The following is a 21,882-nucleotide window of genomic DNA, read 5'->3' as shown; positions in this document are numbered from 1 at the left end:
TGCCCCCTAGTTCTGCTTTCACTCGCCAGTGGAAACAACCTGCCCGCATCTATCCTATCTATTCCCTTCATAATCTTACATGTTTCTATAAGATCCCCCCGCATCCTTCTAAACTCCAATGAGTACAGTCCCAGTCTACTCAACCTCTCGTCATAATCTAATCCCCTCAACTCTGGGATCAACCTAGTGAATCTCCTCTGCACTCCCTCCAGTGCCAAAAGGTCCTTTATCAGGTAAGGAGACCAAAACTGAACACAATACTCCAGATGCGGCCTCACCAACACCCTATACAATTGCAGCATAACCGCCCTAGTCTTGAACTCCATCCCTCTAGCAATGAAAGACAAAACTCGACTAGCCTTCTTAATCACCTGTTGCACCTGCACACCAACTTTTTGCGACTTGTGCACCAGCACACCCAGGTCCCTCTGCACAGCAGCATGTTTTAACATCTTACCGTTTAAATAATAATCCATTCTGCTGTTATTCCTCCCAAAATGGATAGCCTCACACTTGGCAACATTGAATTCCATCTGCCAGACCCTAGCCCATTCACTTAACCTATCCAAATCCTTCAGCAGACTTCCGGTATCCTCTGCACTTTTTGCTTTACCACTCATCTTAGTGTCGTCTGCAAACTTTGACACATTGCACTTGGTTCCCAACTCCAAATCATCTATGTAAATTGTGACAAACTGCGGGCCCAACACTGATCCTTGAGGGACCCCACTAGTTACAGGTTGCCAACCAGAGAAACACCTATTTATCCCCACTCTCTGCTTTCTGTTAGTTAACCAATCCTCTACCCATGCTACCACTTTACCCTCAATGCCATGCATCTTTAGTTTATGCAGCAACCTTTTGTGTGGCACCTTGTCAAAAGCTTTCTGGAAATCCAGATATACCACATCCATTGGCTCCCCATTATCTACTGCACTGGTAACGTCCTCAAAAAATTCTACCAAATTAGTCAGACACGACCTACCCTTTATGAACCCATGCTGCGTCTGCCCAATGGGACAATTTCCCTCCAGGTGCCCCGCTATTTCCTCCTTAATGATAGATTCCAGCATTTTCCCTACAACCGAAGTTAAGCTTACCGGCCTTTAATTACCCGCTTTCTGCCGACCTCCTTTTTTAAACAGTGGTGTCACGTTTGCTACTTTCCAATCCTCTGGGACCACCCCAGAGTCTAGTGAATTTTGATAAATTATCACTAGTGCGTTTACAATTTCCCTAGCCATCTCTTTTAACACTCTGGTATGCATCCCATCAGGGCCAGGAGACTTGTCTACCTTTAGCCCCATTAGCTTGCCCAATACTGCCTCCTTAGTGACTACAATCATCTCAAGGTCCTCACCTATGATATCTTTATTTCCATCAATCACTGGCATGTCATTTGTGTCTTCCACTGTGAAGACTGACCCAAATAACCTGTCAGCTCCTCAGCCATTTCCCCGGCTCCTATTATTAAATCTCCCTTCTCATCTTCCAAAGGACCAATATTTACCGTAACCACTCTTTTTTGTCTTATATATTTGTAGAAGCTTTTACTATCTGCTTTTATGTTCTGAGCAAGTTTACTTTCATAGTCTACCTTACTCTTCTTTATGGCTTTTTTAGTAGCTTTCTGTTGTCCCCTAAAGACTTCCCAGTCCTCTAGTCTCCCACTAATTTTTGCCACTTTGTATGTTTTTTCCTTCAATTTGATACTCTCCCTCACCTCCTTATCCACGGTCGATTTTTCCCCTTTCTACCGTCTTTCTTTTTTGTCGGTATGAACCTTTTCTGAACACTGTGAAAGATCGCTCGGAAGGTTCTCCACTGTTCCTCAACTGCTTCACCGTGAAGTCTTTGCTCCCAGTCTACCTTAGCTAGTTCTTCTCTCATCCCATTGTAATCGCCTTTGTTTAAGCAGAAAACACTAGTGTTTGATTTTACCTTGTCATCCTCCAACTGTATTTTAAATTCCACCATATTGTGGTCGCTCCTTCCAAGAGGATCCCGAACTATGAGATCATTAATCAATCCTGCCTCATTACACAGGACCAGATCTAGGACCGCTTGTTCCCTTGTAGGTTCCATTACAAGGAGCTTCAGTGGGTGGGAGGGAGGCCTGGGAGAGTGCAGGAATGTTAACTATGATCAGAAATCAGGCAGCGAACACCCCTGCACCACCTGGCTGATTCAGACTGAACAGCGAGAGCGATGCCCCCACCTCGAAGCTCCGACTCTCGAGACATGCTCTCCTCATTCATCACATGTAAAAAAAGCAAACAGCTGTTCCTACTCCACAGGCGCACTTCCTCGGTCGAGGGGGCGGTCAGCCCACTTCTGTGTTTCTGCCATCTTTACTCTATTAATATCGCTCGGCATGGAGGCAAAAGGGCCCAGGGATTCACAATCCGCGTTAGCCTGCCTGGTGAAGAAAACCTCTGAGTTGAGGGCCAAAGATTCGGCACTTAACACATGGGGAAACAAAAGGACGCCCTGGGTGCAGCGGGACAGGGGGGTGTAAGAGGAAGTATTCTTTTAAATGCAGCATCATGATGACCTGCAAGATGTTGCCTGAAGGATGGTGGAAGCAGTTTGAACAACAACAGCATGGGTGGCACGGTAGCACAGTGGTTAGCACTGTTGCCTTACAGCTCCAGGGTCCCAGATTCAATTCTCGGCTTGGATCACTGTCTGTGCGGAGTCTGTACGTTCTCCCCCGTGTCTGCGTGGGTTTCCTACGGGTGCTCCAGTTTCCTCCCACAAGTCCCGAAAGACGTGCTTGTTAGGTGAATTGGACATTCTTAATTCCCCGTGTGCACCCGAACAGTCGCCGGAGTGTGGCGACTTGGGGCTTTTCACTGTAACTTCATTGCAGTGTTAATGTACGCCTACTTGTGATAATAAAGAATATTAATGTAATGAACCATCCCAAGTGCTTCACGAGAGCGTGACACTGCTTCACCTGATGGGATATTAGGTCAGATTGGAGGAGGAGGTCATTCGGCCCTTCGTGCCTGTCCCATCATTCCTTGTCATGGCTGATCATCCTACTCAGTAACCTGTTTCCACCTTCCCCCATATCCTTTGATCCCCTTCACCCCAGGACTGATATCCAGCTTCTTCTTGGAAACAGACAGTGTTTCGGCCTCAACTACTTCCTGTGCTAACGAATTCCACAGGCCGAACACTCTCTGGGTGAAGAAATCTCTCCTCATCTCAGTCCTAAATTTATGAAAATTATGAGGATACCCCACATCCTCAGACTGTGACCCCTGGTTCTGGACACCCCCACTATCGGGAACATCCTTCCTGCATCTACCCTGCCCAGTCAGAAATTTATAGACTTCGATGAGATTCCCCCCCGCTCCCCCCTCTCATTCTTCCGAACTCCAGCACATGTAATCCTAACCGACTCAATCTATCCTCATACGTCAGTCCCGCCATAAAAGAACAAAGAAAAGTACAGCATAGGAACAGGCCCTTCGGCCCTCCAAGCCCGTGCCGACCATGCTGCCCGACTAAACTACAATCTTCTACACTTCCTGGGTCCATATCCCTCTATTCCCATCCTATTCATGTATTTGTCAAGATGCCCCTTAAATGTCACTATCGTCCCTGCTTCCACCACCTCCTCCGGCAGCGAGTTCCAGGCACCCACTACCCTCTGTGTAAAAAAACTTGCCGCGTACATCTCATCTAAACCTTGCCCCTCGCACCTTAAACCTATGCCCCCTAGTAATTGACTCCTCTACCCAGGGAAATAGCCTCTGACTACCCACTCTGTCTATGCCCCTCATAATTTTGTATACCTCTATCAGGTCGCCCCTCAACCTCCTTCATTCCAGTGAGAACAAACCGAGTTTATTCAACCGCTCCTCATAGCTAATGCCCTCCATACCAGGCAACATTCTGGTAAATCTCTTCTGCACCCTCTCTAAAGCCTCCACATCCTTCTGGTAGTGTGGCGACCAGAATTGAACACTATACTCCAAGTGTGGCCTAACTAAGGTTCTATACAGCTGCAACATGACTTGCCAATTCTTATACTCAATGCCCCGGCCAATGAAGGCAAGCATGCCGTATGCCTTCTTGACTACCTTCTCCACCGGTGTTGCCCCTTTCAGTGACCTGTGGACCTGTACACCTAGATCTCTCTGACTGTCAATACTCTTGAGGGTCCTACCATTCACTGTATATTCCCTACCTGCATTAGACCTTCCAAAATGCATTACCTCACATTTGTCCGGATTAAACTCCATCTGCCATCTCTCCTCCCAAGTCTCCAAACAATCTAAATCCTGCTGTATCCTCCGACAGTCCTCATCGCTCTCCGCAATTCCACCAACCTTTGTGTCATCTGCAAACGTACTATATTTTCCTCCAAATCATTTATATATACTACGAACAGCAAAGGTCCCAGCACTGATCCCTGCGGAACATCACTAGTCACAGCCCTCCAATCAGAAAAGCACCCTTCCATTGCTACTCTCTGCCTTCTATGACCTAGTCAGTTCTGTATCCACCTTGCCAGCTCACCCCTGATCCCGTGTGACTTCACCTTTTGTACCAGTCTGCCATGAGGGACCTTGTCAAAGGCCTTACTGAAGTCCATATAGACAACATCCACTGCCCTACCTGCATCAATCGTCTTTTGTGACCTCTTCAAAAAAACTCTGTCAAGTTAGTGAGACACGACCTCGCCTTCACAAAACCGTGCCGCCTCTCGCTAATACGTCCATTTGCTTCCAAATGGGGGTAGATCCTGTTTCGAAGAATTCTCTCCAGTAATTTCCCTACCACTGACGTAAGGCTCACCGGCCTGTAGTTCCCTGGATTATCCTTGCTACCCTTCTTAGACAGAGGAACAACATTCCATCGCAGGAATCAGTCTGGTAAACCTTCGCTGCACTCCTTCGATAGCAAGAACATCCTTCCTCAGATAAGGAGACCAAAACTGCCCACAATACTCCCGGTGTGGCCTCACCAAGGCCCTGTATAATTGCAGTAATATATCCCTGCTCCTGTACTCGAATTCTCTCAATATACCATTTGCCTTCTTTACCGCCTGCTGTACCTGCATGCTTATCTTCAGTGACAGGTACACAGGTCTCGTTCCACCTTCTTGTATCCCAATTTATAGTCATTCAGAATTGAATCTGCCTTCCTGTTTTTGCTACCAAAGTGCATAACCTCACATTTATCCACATTATACTGTATCTGCCATGCATTTGTCCACCCACTCAACTTGTCCAAATCACACTGAAGGATCTCTGCATCCTCCTCACAGCTCACCCTCCCACCCAGCTTTGTGTCATCTGAAATTTGGAGATAGTACATTTAGTGCCCTCATCTAAATCATTAATATACATTGTGAATAGCTGGGGTCCCAGCACCGATCCCTGCGGTACCCCACTGGTTACTGCCTGCCACTTGGAAAAAGGCTTATTTATTCCTATTCTTTGTTTTCTGTCTGCCAGTTTTCTATCCACCTCAATACACTACCCCTAATCCCATGCGCTTTAATTTTACATGGTAACCTCTTCTGCGGGACTGTCAAAAGGCTTCTGAAAGTCCAAATATACCACATCTACTGGCTCCCCCCTCATCAACTCTACTAGTTACATCCTTTTTTTAAATTTCGAGTAGCCAATTCATTTTTTTAAATTAAGGGGCAATTTAGCGCGGCCAATCCACCTACCCTGCACATCTTTGGGTTGTGGGGGTGAAACCCACGCAAACACGGGGAGAATGTGCAAACTCCACACGGACAGTGACCCAGAGCCCGGATACTCCTTGAAGAACTCCAGTAGGTTTGTCAAGCATGATTTCCCTTTTGTAAATCCATGCTGACTCGATCCGATCCTGCCACTGTTTACCAAGTGTTCTGCTAGTAAAGCTTTCATAATGGACTCAAGCGTTTTCCCCACTGCCGATGTCAGGCTGACTGGTCTATAATTTCCTATTTACTCTCTACTTCCGTTTTTAAATCACGGCAGTGCATGAGAAACCCTCCAATCTGTAGGAACTGTTCCAGAATCGTGGAAGGTGACCACCAATGCATCCACTATTTCTCGGGCCACTTCCTTACGTTCTCTGGGATGTAGAGCCTCAGGCCCTGGGGATTCATCAGCCTGCAATCCCATCAATTGCCCAAACACCATTTTCCTTCTATTACTGATTTGCCTCCAGTTCCTCCCTCTCGCTAAACCCTGGTTATTTGTGTCTTACTTTGTGAAGGCAGAAGCAAAATATGTATTTAGTTCATCAGCAAAAAGAGCTGAGGACACGGGTTCCATCCCGGCTCTGGGTCACTGTCGGTGTGGAGTTTGCACATTCTCTCCGTGGTCTCAGCCCCATAATCCAAAGATGTGCAGGTTAGATGGATTGGCCACGCTAAATTGTCCCTTAATTGGAAAAAAAGAGTAAGAAGTATTGTAAGACTGCTTACTGTGCCCACCCCAATCCAACGCTGGCATCTCCACATCATGGAAAAAAAGAGAACTGGGTACTCTTAAATTTATTTTAAAAAGGAGCCCTAGGGAAGCTGAAGTCAATGGGAATCTGTGGGAAAACTCCACTGGTTCGAGTCATACCGAGCACAAAGGGAGATGTTTGTTATTGTTGGGTGGTTAGCAGACAAGAAACCGAGTGTAGGAATAAATGGGTCTTTTTCAAAGTGTTGGAAGGTAACCAGTGGGTTCCCGCAGGGATCAATGCTTGGACACCAGCTATTCACAATCCATATCAATGATTTGGATGCAAAAGTAATATTTCCATGTTTACTGACAATACAAGATTTGGTGGGAAAGTGAGTGGTGAGGATGGTGTGAAGAGGCTTCAAAGTGATTTGCACAAGTTGAGTGAGTGGGCCAATACACGGCAGATACAGTATAATGTGGATAAATGTGAAGTTACCCACTTCAGGTGGAGAAACAGAATTGGAGGGGTGGTAGATTGGGAAATGTGGATGTACAGAGCAACCTGGGTGTCCAAGTGCACTCGTCATTGAAAGCAAGCATGATGGTACAGCAAGCAGTGGGGAAGGCAAATGGTATGGTTGGCCTTCATTGCAAGAGGACTTGAGCACAGGAGCAGGGATGTCTTACTGCAGCTATACAGGGCCTTGGTGAGTCCATATTGTGTGTAGTCTTGGTCTCCTGGACAGACTGGATACAGGGTTGTTGTTTCCTCTGGCTGAGCAGTGGGGTGGGGGGGTCTAGAACAAGGGGTCACAGCTTCAGGATATGGGGCAGACCACTTAGGACTGAGATGAGAAACCTCTTCACTCAGAGGGCGGTGAACCTGTGGAGTTCTCTACCACAGAAGGCTGCGGAGGCCAAAACACTGAATCTATTTAAGCAGATGGATTTCTAGACTGTCTCGGTGCCAATGGGTATGGGGAGAGCACGGGAGTTTGGCGTTGAGATAAAGGGTAAGCCATGATCATATTGAATGGCCGATCGGGTTCGAAGGGCCGAATGACCTTCTTCAGCTCCTATTTTCTACACCAAACATCCCAGTCCCAGGACATTGTTTCAGAAGTTCCCCAGTGTGGTGTCTGATGCCCAACTATCTTCTGCTGCTTCATCGATGACCCTCTCTCCATCGCAATGGTGATGTTAGCGGATGACTGCACAGTTTGCAGCACCATTCACGGCTCCTCGGGCACTGAAGTAGTCCCTGTCCACATGCAGAAAGACCTGGACAAAGTTGGGCTCGCAACTGGCAAATAATATTCATGCCACACCAGGGCTGGACTGTCTCCAACAAGAGAGAATCTGGCCATCGCCCCTTGGCATTCAATGGCATCGCCATCAAAGAATCCCCCAGTCAACACCCGTGGAGGTGATCATTGTGCAGAAACTGAATTGGGCTGGCCATATAAATACTGTGGTTACAAGGGCGGTGCAGAGACTGGGAATCCGGTTCAGTGTAACATACCCCTAGACAGCCAATCCACCATTTACAGGGCATAAGTCAGGAGTGTGATGGAGTACTCCCCACTTCCGTGGATGAGTGCAGCTCCAACAATAGCCAAGAGGCTCAACACCATCCTGGAGAAGGCAGCCCATTGATTGGCACCCCACAAGCCACCTTGACATTTACCCCATCCACCAGGGGTTCACAGTGACAGCCGTGTGCACCATCTACAAGATGCACTGTAGCAACCCGCCACGTTTCCTTCGACGGCACCTTCCAAACCCCTGACTTCTACCATCTAGAAGGACAAAGGCCGGTGATGTATGGGAGTACCACCACCGACAAAGCCCTCCATGTCACACACACCATCCTGACTTGGAAATATGTTGGCCACTCCCTCACTATCGCTGGGTTAAAAAACCTAGAACACCCTCACTGACAGCACGGTGGGTGTACCTACACCACACGGACTGCAGTGGGATCAAGAGGGCAGCTCACCACCACCTTCTCAAGGGCAACTGGGGACGGGCAATAAATGCTGGGCCTGGCCAGCGATGCCCACAACCCAGGAAAGAGTACAGGCACAGCAGACTGAATGGCGTCCTCCATGCAGGATCATTCTATGACTCTACGATAGTGCTCCTATGCAAGAGGGAGAGAAGCAGAATGTGTAGCTACAAGAAACAGGTTATGACTGGAGATGGACAGTTTCCAACAATCCACTGCATGAAAGGCAGCTTATAGCCAACTTATTCCTTGGTTGTTGCTGCACTCTCTATTGGACCACATTCTTGTCGCGCAATCGTGCCCAACAGCTTAACCAAATGCACACAAATTAACTCCTGCATTTTAGAGTGACTCACATTCATATGGCACATTTAACATGATACGGTGCTCTAAGCTGGGTCTCAGGAGTGTTACCACAATGTGACACAGAGCCAACATAAGGAGCTGTAGGACAGTTGACCACACAAATGATCAAAGATGGTTGGGCGCATTTAAGAGGCGGGAATTAGAATGGTTTAAGGGGGGGAACTTCAGAGCTCGGAGCCATGGCAGCTAAAGGTTCAGTTGCCAATGATGCTGTAATAAAAAACAAGGCATGGGAAGAGGCTAGAAATCAGGACAGTTGCAGGTTGTCAGGAGGAGCGATTGCCTGGCATGGGTAGACTTAGGAAGCACAGTTAGGCTGAGATTCCAAGGTGGGAGGGTCATTCATTCAGACTTTCTTGCCCAATTCACACAAGTGCAACATTAGATGCCACCAGCTTAATCCGTTGACAAACTCACTGGATTACGCAATGGCCGGCATGATAGCACAGTGGTTAGCACTGTTGTTTCATGGCGCCAGGGACCCAGGTTCGATTCCCGGCTTGGGCGACTGTCTGTGCGGAGTCTGCACGTTCTCCCGGTGTGTGCGCGAGTTTCCTCCGGGTGCTCCGGTTTCCTCCCATAGTCCAAAGATGTGCAGGTTAGGTGGATTGGCCATGATAAATTGCCCTGTGTCCAAAAGTGAGGTGGAGTTGGTGAGTTACGGGGATAGGGTGGAGGTAGGGGCTTAGGTAGGGTGCTCTTTCCGAGTGCCGGTGTAGGCCCGATGGGCCTCCTCCTGCACTGTAAGTTCTACGATTCTGTGATAACAACAGCAGGAACCAGGATAGAATATTTGACCTACAAAATTTGCCCGCTAATCTAAGTTGTTTATGTTTCTCAAGCAAGAAGTGGCTGGTCAAGTTTCTTTGACACTAGTCAGCAGGTCTTCAAGTACGTACGGTGGACAGGAACATTCTAGAATAAGTCATTATGCTTAGACGTATTACCAAATCCAAGTAATTCTGACCCCACAGAACTAGATGGTAAACATCGATCAATAGGATGGAATAATGGTTTGCCTTCACCCTCATAGCTAGGCTTATAATTGGCACTGAACCAAACTTTAATTTTATAAAAGAAATGCTGAGGTAGAGATACAAGTTCAGGCAGTAATGATATTCGACAAATAGATGTCCTCAGCCTATGCTCTCAGAACGTGTTCCAGCATTAACTAAGTGGCAGCTGATGTTGGAATGTCAGTAATATATCAGTGCTTAAATAGCTCTTCGCCAGTTATACTGTTGGGTTACCCAATCTGGATACCGAGGATCACTGCCTTTGTACTTGCCTTGGAAAGACGGCCGAGTTGATACTTACTAGCAGAGAGAGGCAGGGTAAACACTCCTATAAAGGCCGAGCGATGACCCAAGGACAGAAATGTACCACGTCACACAGGCAGCCCCTGATGGATTTGACCTTTTGTGCTCTGGGATTCACGGAAATTGGCTAGCCCAGCAAACGTGCAATCGCGGAGCGCACAGGGCAGGTGGAGGGAGCTCGATCCCGCTCGCCAGTGAAGGCCTCGTGGTTCAACTGGTGCGGGTCACCGCCACTGGTCATATCCAAGTGCGTTCACCCAGTTGCCTGGAAATCCAAGCCAGGCTTTGCTTGGGACGCCCCAAGTATTCGCTCTCCAGCTCCTTTGAAGGCTTCGCCACAGACTTTGAAAACAACACACAGGTGGGTGCCCTTCAGGACTTTGAAGCAAGTTAGCAGCACAGCATAGCCTTAAATAAAGCATTCCTGACACAAAACCGGCAGCGTTCATAAACATCAACCATGTCAAGGGTCAGGAAACATTGCATGTTCTCGCAAAACTGCATGCATTCATACCACTCCGGAACGAAGGCAGATACACATGCTTGATCCAAATTCAATGCAGAGTCAGAGTGAATCCAGTACCCCTTCGAGGCAGCAGTTTTTCCTTCATCTTTTGAAGTATCCTCCACCTGAAAACAACCCTTCCCCTTCCTTTGGGCTGCCAACGTCACCCACCTACTCAAATGGCTGAGGGCAAGGCAATCGGCACCCAGATCTCCGGCAAAATTGCTCCACGTCACAGAGCGCTGAGGAATGGTGCACACATCCTCTGCCCAATTTTGTCGCCCCCCCCCCCTCCTCGATTCAAACAACTCTCCAAAAGGGCGGTGGAATATTGGAAGTGGGGAGAAAGAAAAACGCACACAAGGGAAATGGCATTCCTGCCCCTCAGTGGGGCGGAGGTGACCACCCTAAATCTACTGCGCCAACACACTGCCACCGAGGAGGGACAAGTATTCATTTCAGACCCGTTCCAAACTAAACTAATTCCATTTGCACTCCATGCCGCAATGCAAATAGGTTGTTGATTTGGATTTCAACTAAACCGAACTTTAAATAAAAAAATGGTCCCAGTGCACACAGGATTCACAGCGTACCGGTTACTAAGGAGGTTCTGCAAAAGGATACAGAGACACACACACATACACACACGTATAGAAAAAACACTCAAGGACTGGACTTGTACGGAGATGGAAATGGATTGAAGGGTCATTCAATATTTATTGTACAAGAGTACATAGAGTATTCCTGGTCTGGGCAGAGTGGAAAGGTTGGGAGAAGGGGGTGTGGGTGGTGGGGGTAACAATGTCCAAACCTGCGTACACCTTGCCAGTTAGCCTGTCGACATAAGGACCTAACAACAAAAAAATGAAAAAAATCATTCTTAAACACGCAAGTGGACATAATGATCCTGTACCTACCAAGCCTTTTGCTGCAGCGATCACAATAGAAGGGATCAAGGTTAACCCGAGGGCACAGTTATCACTGGGGTCCATCAGCACGGTACCCATGGCCTTGGGCTCCCACCAAGTAGCATCTCCCCCCCCTCCCCTTCAAAACAAAACGGCTGCGGGTGCCAGTTTCCCAGTGCTGTGCTCCCCTCCCCAGCCAAGAACGGAAGATTATTTATGGAACAAGAATTCGTCTCAACCTGTTCCTTTTTAAATATCTCGTGCTAACGGGTGTCCAAAGGTCAGTTTGGTCGTGCCAAGAACGACGCAACGCCAGGTCCCATGATTATCCCGGCTTACGGCCAGAGTCCTGATAAATTGGAACAACGAGATTCTGCTGGGGGTGGGGGTGATGGGGGCTGACAAAAGGGGACAGGATGAGTTGGCAAGGAAAGCACCCTGATTACTCCTGTGAAAATGTTGCATGACCCCTCTTGAGGGTTAGGAGCAGACACCTTGGGAGTGATATGCGAGGATGAGGATTTTTTTGCGGCCTGCACCATTTACCAGAAGCAGAGCCTGTTCCTGCAGTAGCTGCTGCTGAAGAATCTCTAACTGTCGTTGTTCCTCCTCTAATTGATGCCTTATGTACTCCTGGAGACAGAGAATGCAAAATGAAGTACAGGTAAAGGGAAAGAAAGAAGTCAGAGAAAACACAAATCGCCCTTTCCATTTGTACCAGACCGTCCACATGTCTGAAGTTGAATTTGAGCGCGGGGACGGAGAGTAGTTTGCTCACATCTACCTTTTGAAGGGCAATTTGTTGCAGATATTTCCCACGCCGAACCTGGCTGGAATAGGTGACAAAAACCAGAGTTGCAAACCGCGAGGCCCCAATGTCCGAAATGGAGCCCACACAAAATCCGACCCATTGTCGTGATTCCATTTTTCTCCCCCCGCCTAAAGCTCACCGTCCAATTGCGGCAAATTAAGAAACTGGACGAATGTTCACAGGGAAGAGGGCAGCACGGCCGCGCAGTGGGTTAGCACTGCTGTCTCACGGCGCTGAGGACCCGGGTTTGATCCCTGCCGGGGTCGCTGCCTGTGTGGAGTTTGCACATTCTCCCCGTGTCTGCGTGGGTTTCGCCACCCCCCCCCCAACAACCCAAAGATGTGCAGGGTAGGTGGATTGGCCACACTAAATTGCCCCTTAATTGGGGGGGGGATTGCTTACTTTGAAGTTTTTTAATTTAATTTTCACAAGGAAATTAGATAAACAGTTGAAAGTGTGTAATGTGTAAAGGGACAGGGGACTGGGCTCATCGAGGTACCTGGTTCAAACAGGCAGCATTGGGCACAATGAGCCGATCTGTGCTCATCACACTGAGTGCTTGGTGCGCTGTATTACACAATATTGCCCCCCTCACCTCTGCCACTTGGCCCCAGAGCTGCCCTCCAGGTTGGCCAAGTTTCACTGTGTCATCAAGAATGACAGAGTTTGCATTGAAAGAGCGGGGTCAGGAGGGGGAAGAAAGACTGAGGTTAGCTGGGGGTTAGCTTGCCACAAATGCAGGGGGAACGCCAAGCTGCATCAAATTGGAGAGATCTGGAAAGCGGGTGTCAAAAAGAAAAAGAGAGACAGAGAGGTAGCCAGTCCCCAAACCCTCCCCTCTCCCCTCCCCTCAAAAATAACCCAGTACACCTTAAATTCAGCAGTACTGACGAGTTTCCCAGTTACTGCAGGTTAGCAAGTTGTCTATAACTAGTTTAACAACCGATATTGTCTCACTGAGGGTGTACAACCCGCCAAGATGGTCAAATACATTGCCTGAAGTAACTCTACCGTTTGGATAATTTTTTAACTGCCCTAGTTTAACTCCTCTCTCAATTGCAATACCTTTGGCCTACATACTGATGGTACCGTGCATCGCAAGTTGGACAAATGAAATTCGAAATGCCGCCTGGCCTTTTAGGTCGGTTATATTTAGCCGCTGAAAACCGTGCAAGTCGACATTCACAGGACCATCACGGTGAGCGGACAGGGATTTCCGCGCCACTGGGCTTGGGTGACCAGGAAGGGCCGAGGGGAGTCATGCGACCACCATAGCTGGAGGGGGACGGAAAGATAAATTGACCGAGCACGGGGGCGGAGGACAGTTTGTGCCACGGCACCTCGCACAGAGAAATGAGGGATCGTGTTCAACACCTACTGAGCAAGCAGGAGGGCGTGTTTATCCTATGCTGCAGACCGCCCCCCCCAAACGCGGCTGCAAACGCCTACTATGGTATGGCTTCACTGGCGTCAGTAACCCTCTGCTACCTCGGCTGAGTGACCATTCGTCGTTTGACAAGTGGCTGTTCAATTGTGTGTGGGTGTGGTGGGAGCAACTTAAGAGTTCGATTGTGTCCTCAGCTGACACCCACACATCTGCGCTTTCCATTGGGGTCACTGGGTAGCTAGGAGTGAGAGCTCTGGCTGAATTGCCACCTCCCTCGTCCGGGGATACAGAAGCTGACCGTCGCAAGTCCAACCCAGGCCGGAGAGCCCAAATATGAGGCCTTCAAGCCAGAAGTACTTTGAGCGAGATGCAAGTCCAGCAACAGGGCTGGACAAGTACCGTGCAGCACCCCTTTACCAATCACCAAAGTTAGAAGATGAACCTCACTGCTGCAGGGCAGCCCTGGTCTATACCTGCTCTCTCTCCGCCTGTCTCCTCTCCTCCTCTCTACGAAGCTGCTGCATCTCGTCGAGTTGGCGTTGATGCTCCTTCTCCTGCTGCTTGCGTAGCTCCCGTTCTCGCCGTTGTTGCTGGAAAAAGTAAACATTAAATCGCAAGTTTGACTTTTAATACATCGGTGCTGCACAAAGCAACCCGCAAATTAAAAGATCGCATCCACATCAAAGCAGCTTAGGGAGACAAGGGGAGAGCGCGAGGAGAGAGTTGAGATTATGACTCACTTATTACCGTATGATCACAACCGCCTCAGTGAAATATCGGCGGGGCCTTTCCCTTCCTCAAATTGTGTTCTTCTGAGATCTTGCATTTCAACAGGGGTCACACTTCAGAAGTACTTCACTTGGCGGTCAGGCACTTTGTGAAGTCCTGAGGTTGCGAAAGGCACAACGTGCATGCAAGTCTGGGAAGTAACAGCGCGGGGTACTGCAAGCTCGAGTCAAGACTACCGGGACCTCCGGCAAATGGAGTCCCCTTGCGCCTGCGTCTACAAAGCACAGACAGAATGAATGTGCATGAACGATGGATGTTCTGAAGCATTTTGCAATCAAGTGTAGTCACCAGTAGCAACCATGGCAGCAAGTCACTAGTAATGAGATAATAATAACCAGATAATCTCTTGGAGCGGGGTGACAGGTGAGTGATAAGCGTTGGTCAACACACGGTGGTTAACACCTCTCTCGTAGTGCTTCTACACACCCAGCTGGGGGAGGGGGGGCGGGGGAAGCTTCAGTTTAACAGCTCACCTGGAAGATGGCGGCTCCTGCAATGCAGTGCTATCTCGGCACTGGCGCAGGGAACGCCAGTCGGGCATTACGGGATCAGAAATGAAGCTTATAAACACAGCCCTTGAAATGGGAGGGAGGGGGGAAAGAAAGAGTACTACGCACTGAATCACAGTTGATGTCTTACACTGGCTATGGAATTCCCGCACGTACAAAAATAAAATGTCCGTGCGATAATCCTCACTCTATTTGCACCAATCTTTGAAAGCGGCAACACAAGTGGACAAGGCCGCACTTGGAATATTGCGCACAATTCTGGTCACCACACTACCAGAAGGACGTGGAGGCTTTGGAGAGGGTGCAGAGGAGGGTTACCAGGATGTTGCCTGGTCTGGAGGGGCTGAGAGGCTGAATAGACTAGCACTGTTTTCATTAGAAAGACGGAGGTTGAGGGGTGACCTGAAAGAGGTCTACAAGATTATGAGGGGCATGGACAGAGTGGATGGGCAGGCACTTTCCCAGGGTGGAGGGGTCAGTCACCAGGAGCACAGGTAAGGTCCGCGGGGCAAAGTTTAGAGGAGATGTGCGAGGCAGGTTTTTTTACACAGAGGGTGGTGAGTGCCTGGAACGCGTTGCCAGGGGAGGTTGTGAAGCAGATACATTAACGGCGTTCAAAAGGCATCTTGACAAACACATGGACAGGATGGATAGGAAGTGCTGAGGGTTTTGACAAAGGTTGGTATCATGACCGGGACAGGTTTGGAGGGCCGAAGGGCCTGTTCCTGTGCTGTATCGTTCTTTGTTCTAATAGAACATACAGTGCAGAAGGAGGCCATTTGGCCCATCGAGTCTGCACCGACCAACTTAAGCCCTCACTTTCACCCTATCCCCACAGCCTGTAGCCACGTAAAATGGCTGCGTTCCGATTAATCTGGCCAAAACCCAGTTTGAAATGGCTAACCCGAAAGACTGCTGGGAAAAGCAGCTAACAAGACACAAGCAGGCAGCTGCAGACAGTTTTGCATATTCGGCTCTGGGGAAGTTGGCCCAGATCGATACTCAGGGCTATCAACAGCCCATCAACCCAGGTATCCGCAGTTGCATTCAGGACTGTTTACACCTAATCTACTCAGATATCCACAGTTAAATCGGCTATCCCCGGGAACAATTGCAACATATTAGTAATTGAATACCGGGCCAGACCTGTCGGCGCCTGCAGTGGCCGAAACAAAGACAGGTGAGCGACCACCCCCCGATCGGGGAATCACCTCACCATTGGATACATCGAATCCAGTGATTGGGAACAAATCCAATCACTTGGGACTCAGGGTCAAGGGCCGCCCCGGGAGGCGGGAAGCCCCTGGGCCCTATAAAGTGAGGGGCCAAGTTCAGATCTCTCTCTCCTCTTCGCCTGCTCGAGACCTTCGCAAGACCAGCCACCGGCAACTGTAAGTTTGAATCCAGCGATCGCTATCCGGTAGAGACACCTAGCCACCGACCTGTAGCAGCCTTTTGAATCCCGCGGGCCAGATCTGATTGGACAAGCCATTAGTTTCCCTGACCTGGTGGGCTCTTCCTAAGTTAAGTATTGGCCAGTAGTGATAGGTTTATTATATAGATAGTAGAATTAGTGTATTAATATTGCTTGTTGTATATAATAAATGACCGTTGTTTTAATCCTTACTAAGCGGTGTGCTGTGTTATTAATCATAACTTGAGCTTGAACCACGTGGCGGTATCAGAAAGATACCTGGCGACTCGTGAGCAAAGGTGACGTAATCAGAGCCAATAGACTAAGGCTAAAAAGAGCAACAAGCCCAATAACCCCTCCTAATCTTTTTTGGACATTAAGGGCAATTTAGCATGGCCAGTCCACCTAGCCTGCACGTCTTTAGACTGTGGGAGGAAACCGGAGCACCCGGAAGAAACCCACACAGACACGGGGAGAACGTGCAGACTCCGCACAGACAGTGACCCAGCGGGAAATCGAACCCGGGACCCTGGCGCTTGAAGCCACAGTGCTAACTACTGTGCTACCGTGCTGCCCGAGTGTTGAACTGCAACACAGAACAAGAGAATGTGAAATCAGAGAAAGTACAATGTGTTTGGCCAAGACCGCGCTGTAATACGTCGCCGAGACCCAGCTGCCAAGGCAGAAGGAAAGCTTCGGGTACTGTGAGCATTGCGACAGACAGCCATGAGGCTGAGCCCCATCGGTAAAGGTTTGAGCTATGATAGAGAGAGGCTGGTGAAACTTGCTCAGCTTGGAAGGAAAGTGCCAGAGAGGTGTTCTGACAGGGATATAAAAGATAGTTGAAAGAACGGAACGGTAACTCAGGAATATTAATTTAGATGAAACCGTGTTGATAGGGTTTGATGAAGAGGGTGGGTGGGTAAGTGCATAAACAGCAGCACAGAAATAGAAGGCAGGAAATTAATCATTAAAGAAACAGAAATCGAGAAAATAGGTAACAGTGGAAGTGTTCAGTGATTAGTGGTGTATACTTCAATGAAAGGAGGCTAACGACAAGGCAGATGAGATGAGGGTACAGATAGACACATGGAAGTCTGATAGTCATTGTTAGAGTCATTGAGGTCTACAACACAGAAAAGCTCCTTCGGCCCATCATGTCTGTGCTGGTCAAAGACAACCACCTAACTATTCTAATCCCATTTCCCAGCACTTGTCCCAGAGCCTTGTCTGCCCTGGGATCGCAAGCGCACATCTAAATACTTCTTTTCTTACTTTCTGTTTCTATTAATTTAGAGTACCCAATTCATTTTTTGCAATTAAGGGGCAATTTAGCCTGGCCAATCCACCTAGCCTGCACATCTTTGGGTTGTGGGGGTGAAACCCACGCAGACACGGGGAGAATGTGAAAACGGGCAGCACGGTAGCACAGTGGTTATCACTGTGGCCTCACAGCGCCAGGGTCCCAGGTTCGATTCCCCGCTGGGTCGCTGTCTGTGCGGAGTCTGCACGTTCTACCCCAGTGTCTGCGTGGGTTTCCTCCGGGTGCTCCGGTTTCCTCCCACAGTCCAAAGATGTGCAGGTTAGGTGGATTGGACATGCTAAATTGCCCTTAGTGTCCAAAAAAAAAAGGTTAGGAGGGGTTATTGGTGTCGTGTTATTCACCCTGGGGTAACACGGACTGCAACAGGATGCAGATGAACGGTAAAGCAGACACCAAACGTAGGCGTTGGTTCAATAAGATTTATTGAACCTCTGTAACAATGCACACAGCTGGCTGTGGGTTGACTCTCTACTACTCTAAGTAAACTAACTCTAACTTACTAGACCAGGCTAGTTCTGATCCACGTGTAGAAGGTGTTGAATGATTTGTACACCCTGACTGTCACTACAGTTGTCACCAGTGGAAAGGGGCGGAGTGCTGATGCCTCGTGTGTTTTATAGTTGGAAGCCCCCCTCTGGTGTTCTGTCTTGTGATTGGTCGTGCTCTGTTCTGTATGTTGATTGGCTCACGTGGGTGTCTGTCACTGCCTGCTTTTACCTCATGATGTGCATGGGTGCATATTATGACAATTGGGTTATGGGGATAGGGTGGAAGTGAGCGGTTAAAGTGGGTTGGTGCAGACTCGATGGGCTGAATGGCCTCCTTCTGCACTGTATGTTCTATGTTCCACACGAACAGTGACCTGGGGCCGGGATCGAACCTGGGACCTCGGCGCCGTGCTGCCCTGATCTAAACCCTTCTGAAATGTTCTGAGGGTCTCTGCCTCCACCACCCTTTCAGGCAGCGAGTTCCAGACTCCCACCCCCACTCTGGGGGAAAAGGTTTTTTCTTCACATCCCCTCTAAACCTCCTGCCCCTTACCTTAAATCTCTGCCCCCTGGTCATTGAGCCCTCCACCAAGGGAAAAAGTTTCTTCCTGTCGACTCTATCTGAGCCCCTCATAGTTTTATACATCTCAATCACGTCCCCCCCTCAGTCTCCTCTGCTCCAAGGAAAACAACCCCAGTCTATCCAATCTCTCTTCATAACTAACACTCTCCAGCCCAGGAAACATCCTGGTAAATCCCCTCTGCAGCCTTTCCAGTGGCTATCACATCCCTCCTATAATGTGGATTCCAGAACTGCTCACAATACTCTCGCTGTGGCCTAACCAACGTTTGATACAGTTCCAGCATAACCTCCCTGCTCTTAAACTCTCTGCCTCGGCTAATAAAGGAAAGTATATCATAAGCCTTCTTGACCACCGTGTCCACCTGCTCTGCTACCTTTAGGGACGGGTGTACATGCAGCCCAAGGTCCCTCTGATCCTCGGTGCTTCCCAGGGTCCTGCCGTTTATCCTGCATTCCCTTGCCTTGTTTGTCCTGCCCAAGTGCATCACCTCACACTTATCCGGATTGAACTGCATTTGCCACTGATCAGCCCACCTATATCCTCCTGTAATCGAAGGCTATCCTCCTCACTATTTACCACCTTGATTTGTCCTCTCGAGTGCAAGACTGACGTATGTCTCTATTCAGAAATATAAAAGTTGTACAAGGCGTAAAATTCTTGAAATGCGTTTGGAGATGCTTTTGGAGAACCAGCCCATAAACAAGCCTGCCAGGAAAGGGGTAGATCTGGACTTCATGTTAGGGAATTAATCTGGGTCGATATTCGGAACATCACCACAAGATGATGCCTTTCTCGGCCTTGTTCTCAGATTAAACGCGTGATCGAATGCAATGCCTTTTCTTGTCAGCTTGGAACTAGTTTGTCTCTTATGTGGGGACAATTAACTGGATTTAGTCTGAATTGGTTTTTGGAGCAAGCAAATAGATGGATTAGGAGCCACTCTACTCATGGGCTTTGTAACTTTAGAATAAGAATCTTTATTGTCACAAGTAGGCTTTCATTAACACTGCAATGAAGTTACTGTGAAAATCCCCTAGTCGCCACATTCCGGCGCCTGTTCGGGTACACCGAGGGAGAATTCAGAGTGTCCAATTCACCCAACAGCACGTCTTTCAGGACTTGTGGGAGGAAACTGGAGCACCCGTAGGAAACCCACGCAGACACACAGGGAGAACGTGCAGACCCCGCACAGACGGTGACCCAAGCCGGGAATCGAACCTGGGTCCCTGCCGCTATGAAGCTACAGTGCTACCTTGCCGCCGATAAGGAGTACTTTTTTTTTTTTTTTAAATCATAATTCAGTTGGACTGAAAGTAGAAGAATAAGGACCAGACAAACAGTGAAGGTTTTAAGTTCGGGGGTGACTAATTTTACTGGGCCGAGGTGAGATTTGGCAAAAGTGGACTGGAACAGCTATTTGACGGCAAATCTGTGTCAGAGCAGTGCGGGGAATTCAAAGAGGAGACAGAGAGGGTTCAGAAAAAGCATTCCCACCAGAAGAGGGCGGAAGACAAAAATCTAGGCGAGCAAGACACAGCAGCTGAAGGGATTGGCAAGAAATGCTGACCTTGCCAGCGAGGCTCTCGTCCCAAGAAGGGAGGATTCGCTCGCGGTGGAATGGGTACGGAGGTGATTTACGAAGATGCGGCCAGGGATGCAGAATTTGCGACGTGAGGAGAGGTTGCCAAGACTGGAGTTATCATCTTTCGAAGCGGGCGAGGTTGAGAGATTCAATGGAGGTAAAAAAAAAAATGATGAGGGTCTGGTAGAGTGAATTTTAAGTAATTAATGGAAAAATTAGAGGGGCGGGGGGGGGGTGAAAAATCACTGTCCAAACTCCCTTGTCATGTTGAAAGAAGTCTTCACCATACATTCCACAGGGTTATAGACTTACACTTGGCTGGATGGCTCATTTCTGTCCAACACTGCCACGACAGGTTGAGGGGGCCCCTTTTGTGTTGTAAACCTCAGTCCCTGAGTAGAATAGTTGGGCCGGGTGAACTGTTTCTGTGCTGCACGCTCTGGACGAGTCAGTCTGAAACGCCTCGTTGTGTGGAGAATGGTCAGCGTGCGGAACAGGTGAGAGAGTGTGAGAGAGAGAGACAGACAGAGAGGGAGAGAGAGACAGACAGAGAGGGAGAGAGAGACAGACAGAGAGGGAGAGAGAGACAGACAGAGAGGGAGAGAGAGACAGACACAGAGACAGACAGAGAGGGAGAGAGAGAGAGACACAGAGACAGACAGAGAGAGAGACAGACAGAGAGACAGAGACAGAGAGACAGAGACAGAGAAACAGAGACAGAGAGACAGAGAGAGAGAGACAGAGAGAGAGAGACAGAGAGAGAGAGACAGCGAGGGAGACAGCGAGGGAGACAGGGAGGGAGACAGGGCGGGAGACAGGGCGGGAGACAGGGCGGGAGACAGGGCGGGAGACAGGGCGGGAGACAGCGCGGGAGACAGGGCGGGAGACAGGGCGGGAGACAGCGCGGGAGACAGCGCGGGAGACAGGGCGGGAGACAGCGCGGGAGACAGGGCGGGAGACAGGGCGGGAGACAGGGCGGGAGACAGGGCGGGAGGCAGGGCGGGAGACAGGGCGGGAGACAGGGCGGGAGACAGGGCGGGAGACAGGGCGGGAGACAGGGCGGGAGACAGGGCGGGAGACAGGGCGGGAGACAGCGCGGGAGACAGCGCGGGAGACAGGGCGGGAGACAGCGCGGGAGACAGGGCGGGAGACAGGGCGGGAGACAGGGCGGGAGACAGGGCGGGAGACAGGGCGGGAGACAGGGCGGGAGGCAGGGCGGGAGACAGGGCGGGAGACAGGGCGGGAGACAGGGCGGGAGGCAGGGCGGGAGGCAGGGCGGGAGGCAGGGCGGGAGACAGGGCGGGAGACAGGGCGGGAGACAGGGCGGGAGGCAGGGCGGGAGACAGGGCGGGAGACAGGGCGGGAGACAGCGCGGGAGACAGGGCGGGAGGCAGGGCGGGAGGCAGGGCGGGAGACAGGGCGGGAGACAGGGCGGGAGACAGCGCGGGAGACAGGGCGGGAGACAGGGCGGG

The 21,882-nt window shown here is 49.6% G+C and overlaps 1 protein-coding gene across 5 annotated transcripts in view; it reads right to left on the bottom strand.

Annotated features, from left to right (window-relative positions):
* LOC140404762 (misshapen-like kinase 1) overlaps positions 1 to 21,882 on the bottom strand; it is a 420,620-nt gene that overhangs the window by 94,236 nt on the left and 304,502 nt on the right. For 3 of the 5 annotated variants that reach the window (XM_072493477.1, XM_072493481.1, XM_072493478.1), the window contains exons 13-14: positions 14,194 to 14,310; positions 12,069 to 12,155 (exon numbers count right to left, since the gene is read on the bottom strand). In XM_072493477.1, the coding sequence (XP_072349578.1) occupies positions 12,069 to 12,155; positions 14,194 to 14,310 (204 nt within the window). The remainder of the gene's footprint in view (positions 1 to 12,068; positions 12,156 to 14,193; positions 14,311 to 21,882) is intronic. The other 2 variants (XM_072493479.1, XM_072493480.1) reach the window with 1 other exon arrangement.

This window comes from Scyliorhinus torazame, chromosome 31 (genome assembly GCF_047496885.1).
Source record: "Scyliorhinus torazame isolate Kashiwa2021f chromosome 31, sScyTor2.1, whole genome shotgun sequence".
Lineage (NCBI taxonomy): Eukaryota > Metazoa > Chordata > Chondrichthyes > Carcharhiniformes > Scyliorhinidae > Scyliorhinus > Scyliorhinus torazame.
This window is presented reverse-complemented; position numbering and strand designations above follow the sequence as displayed.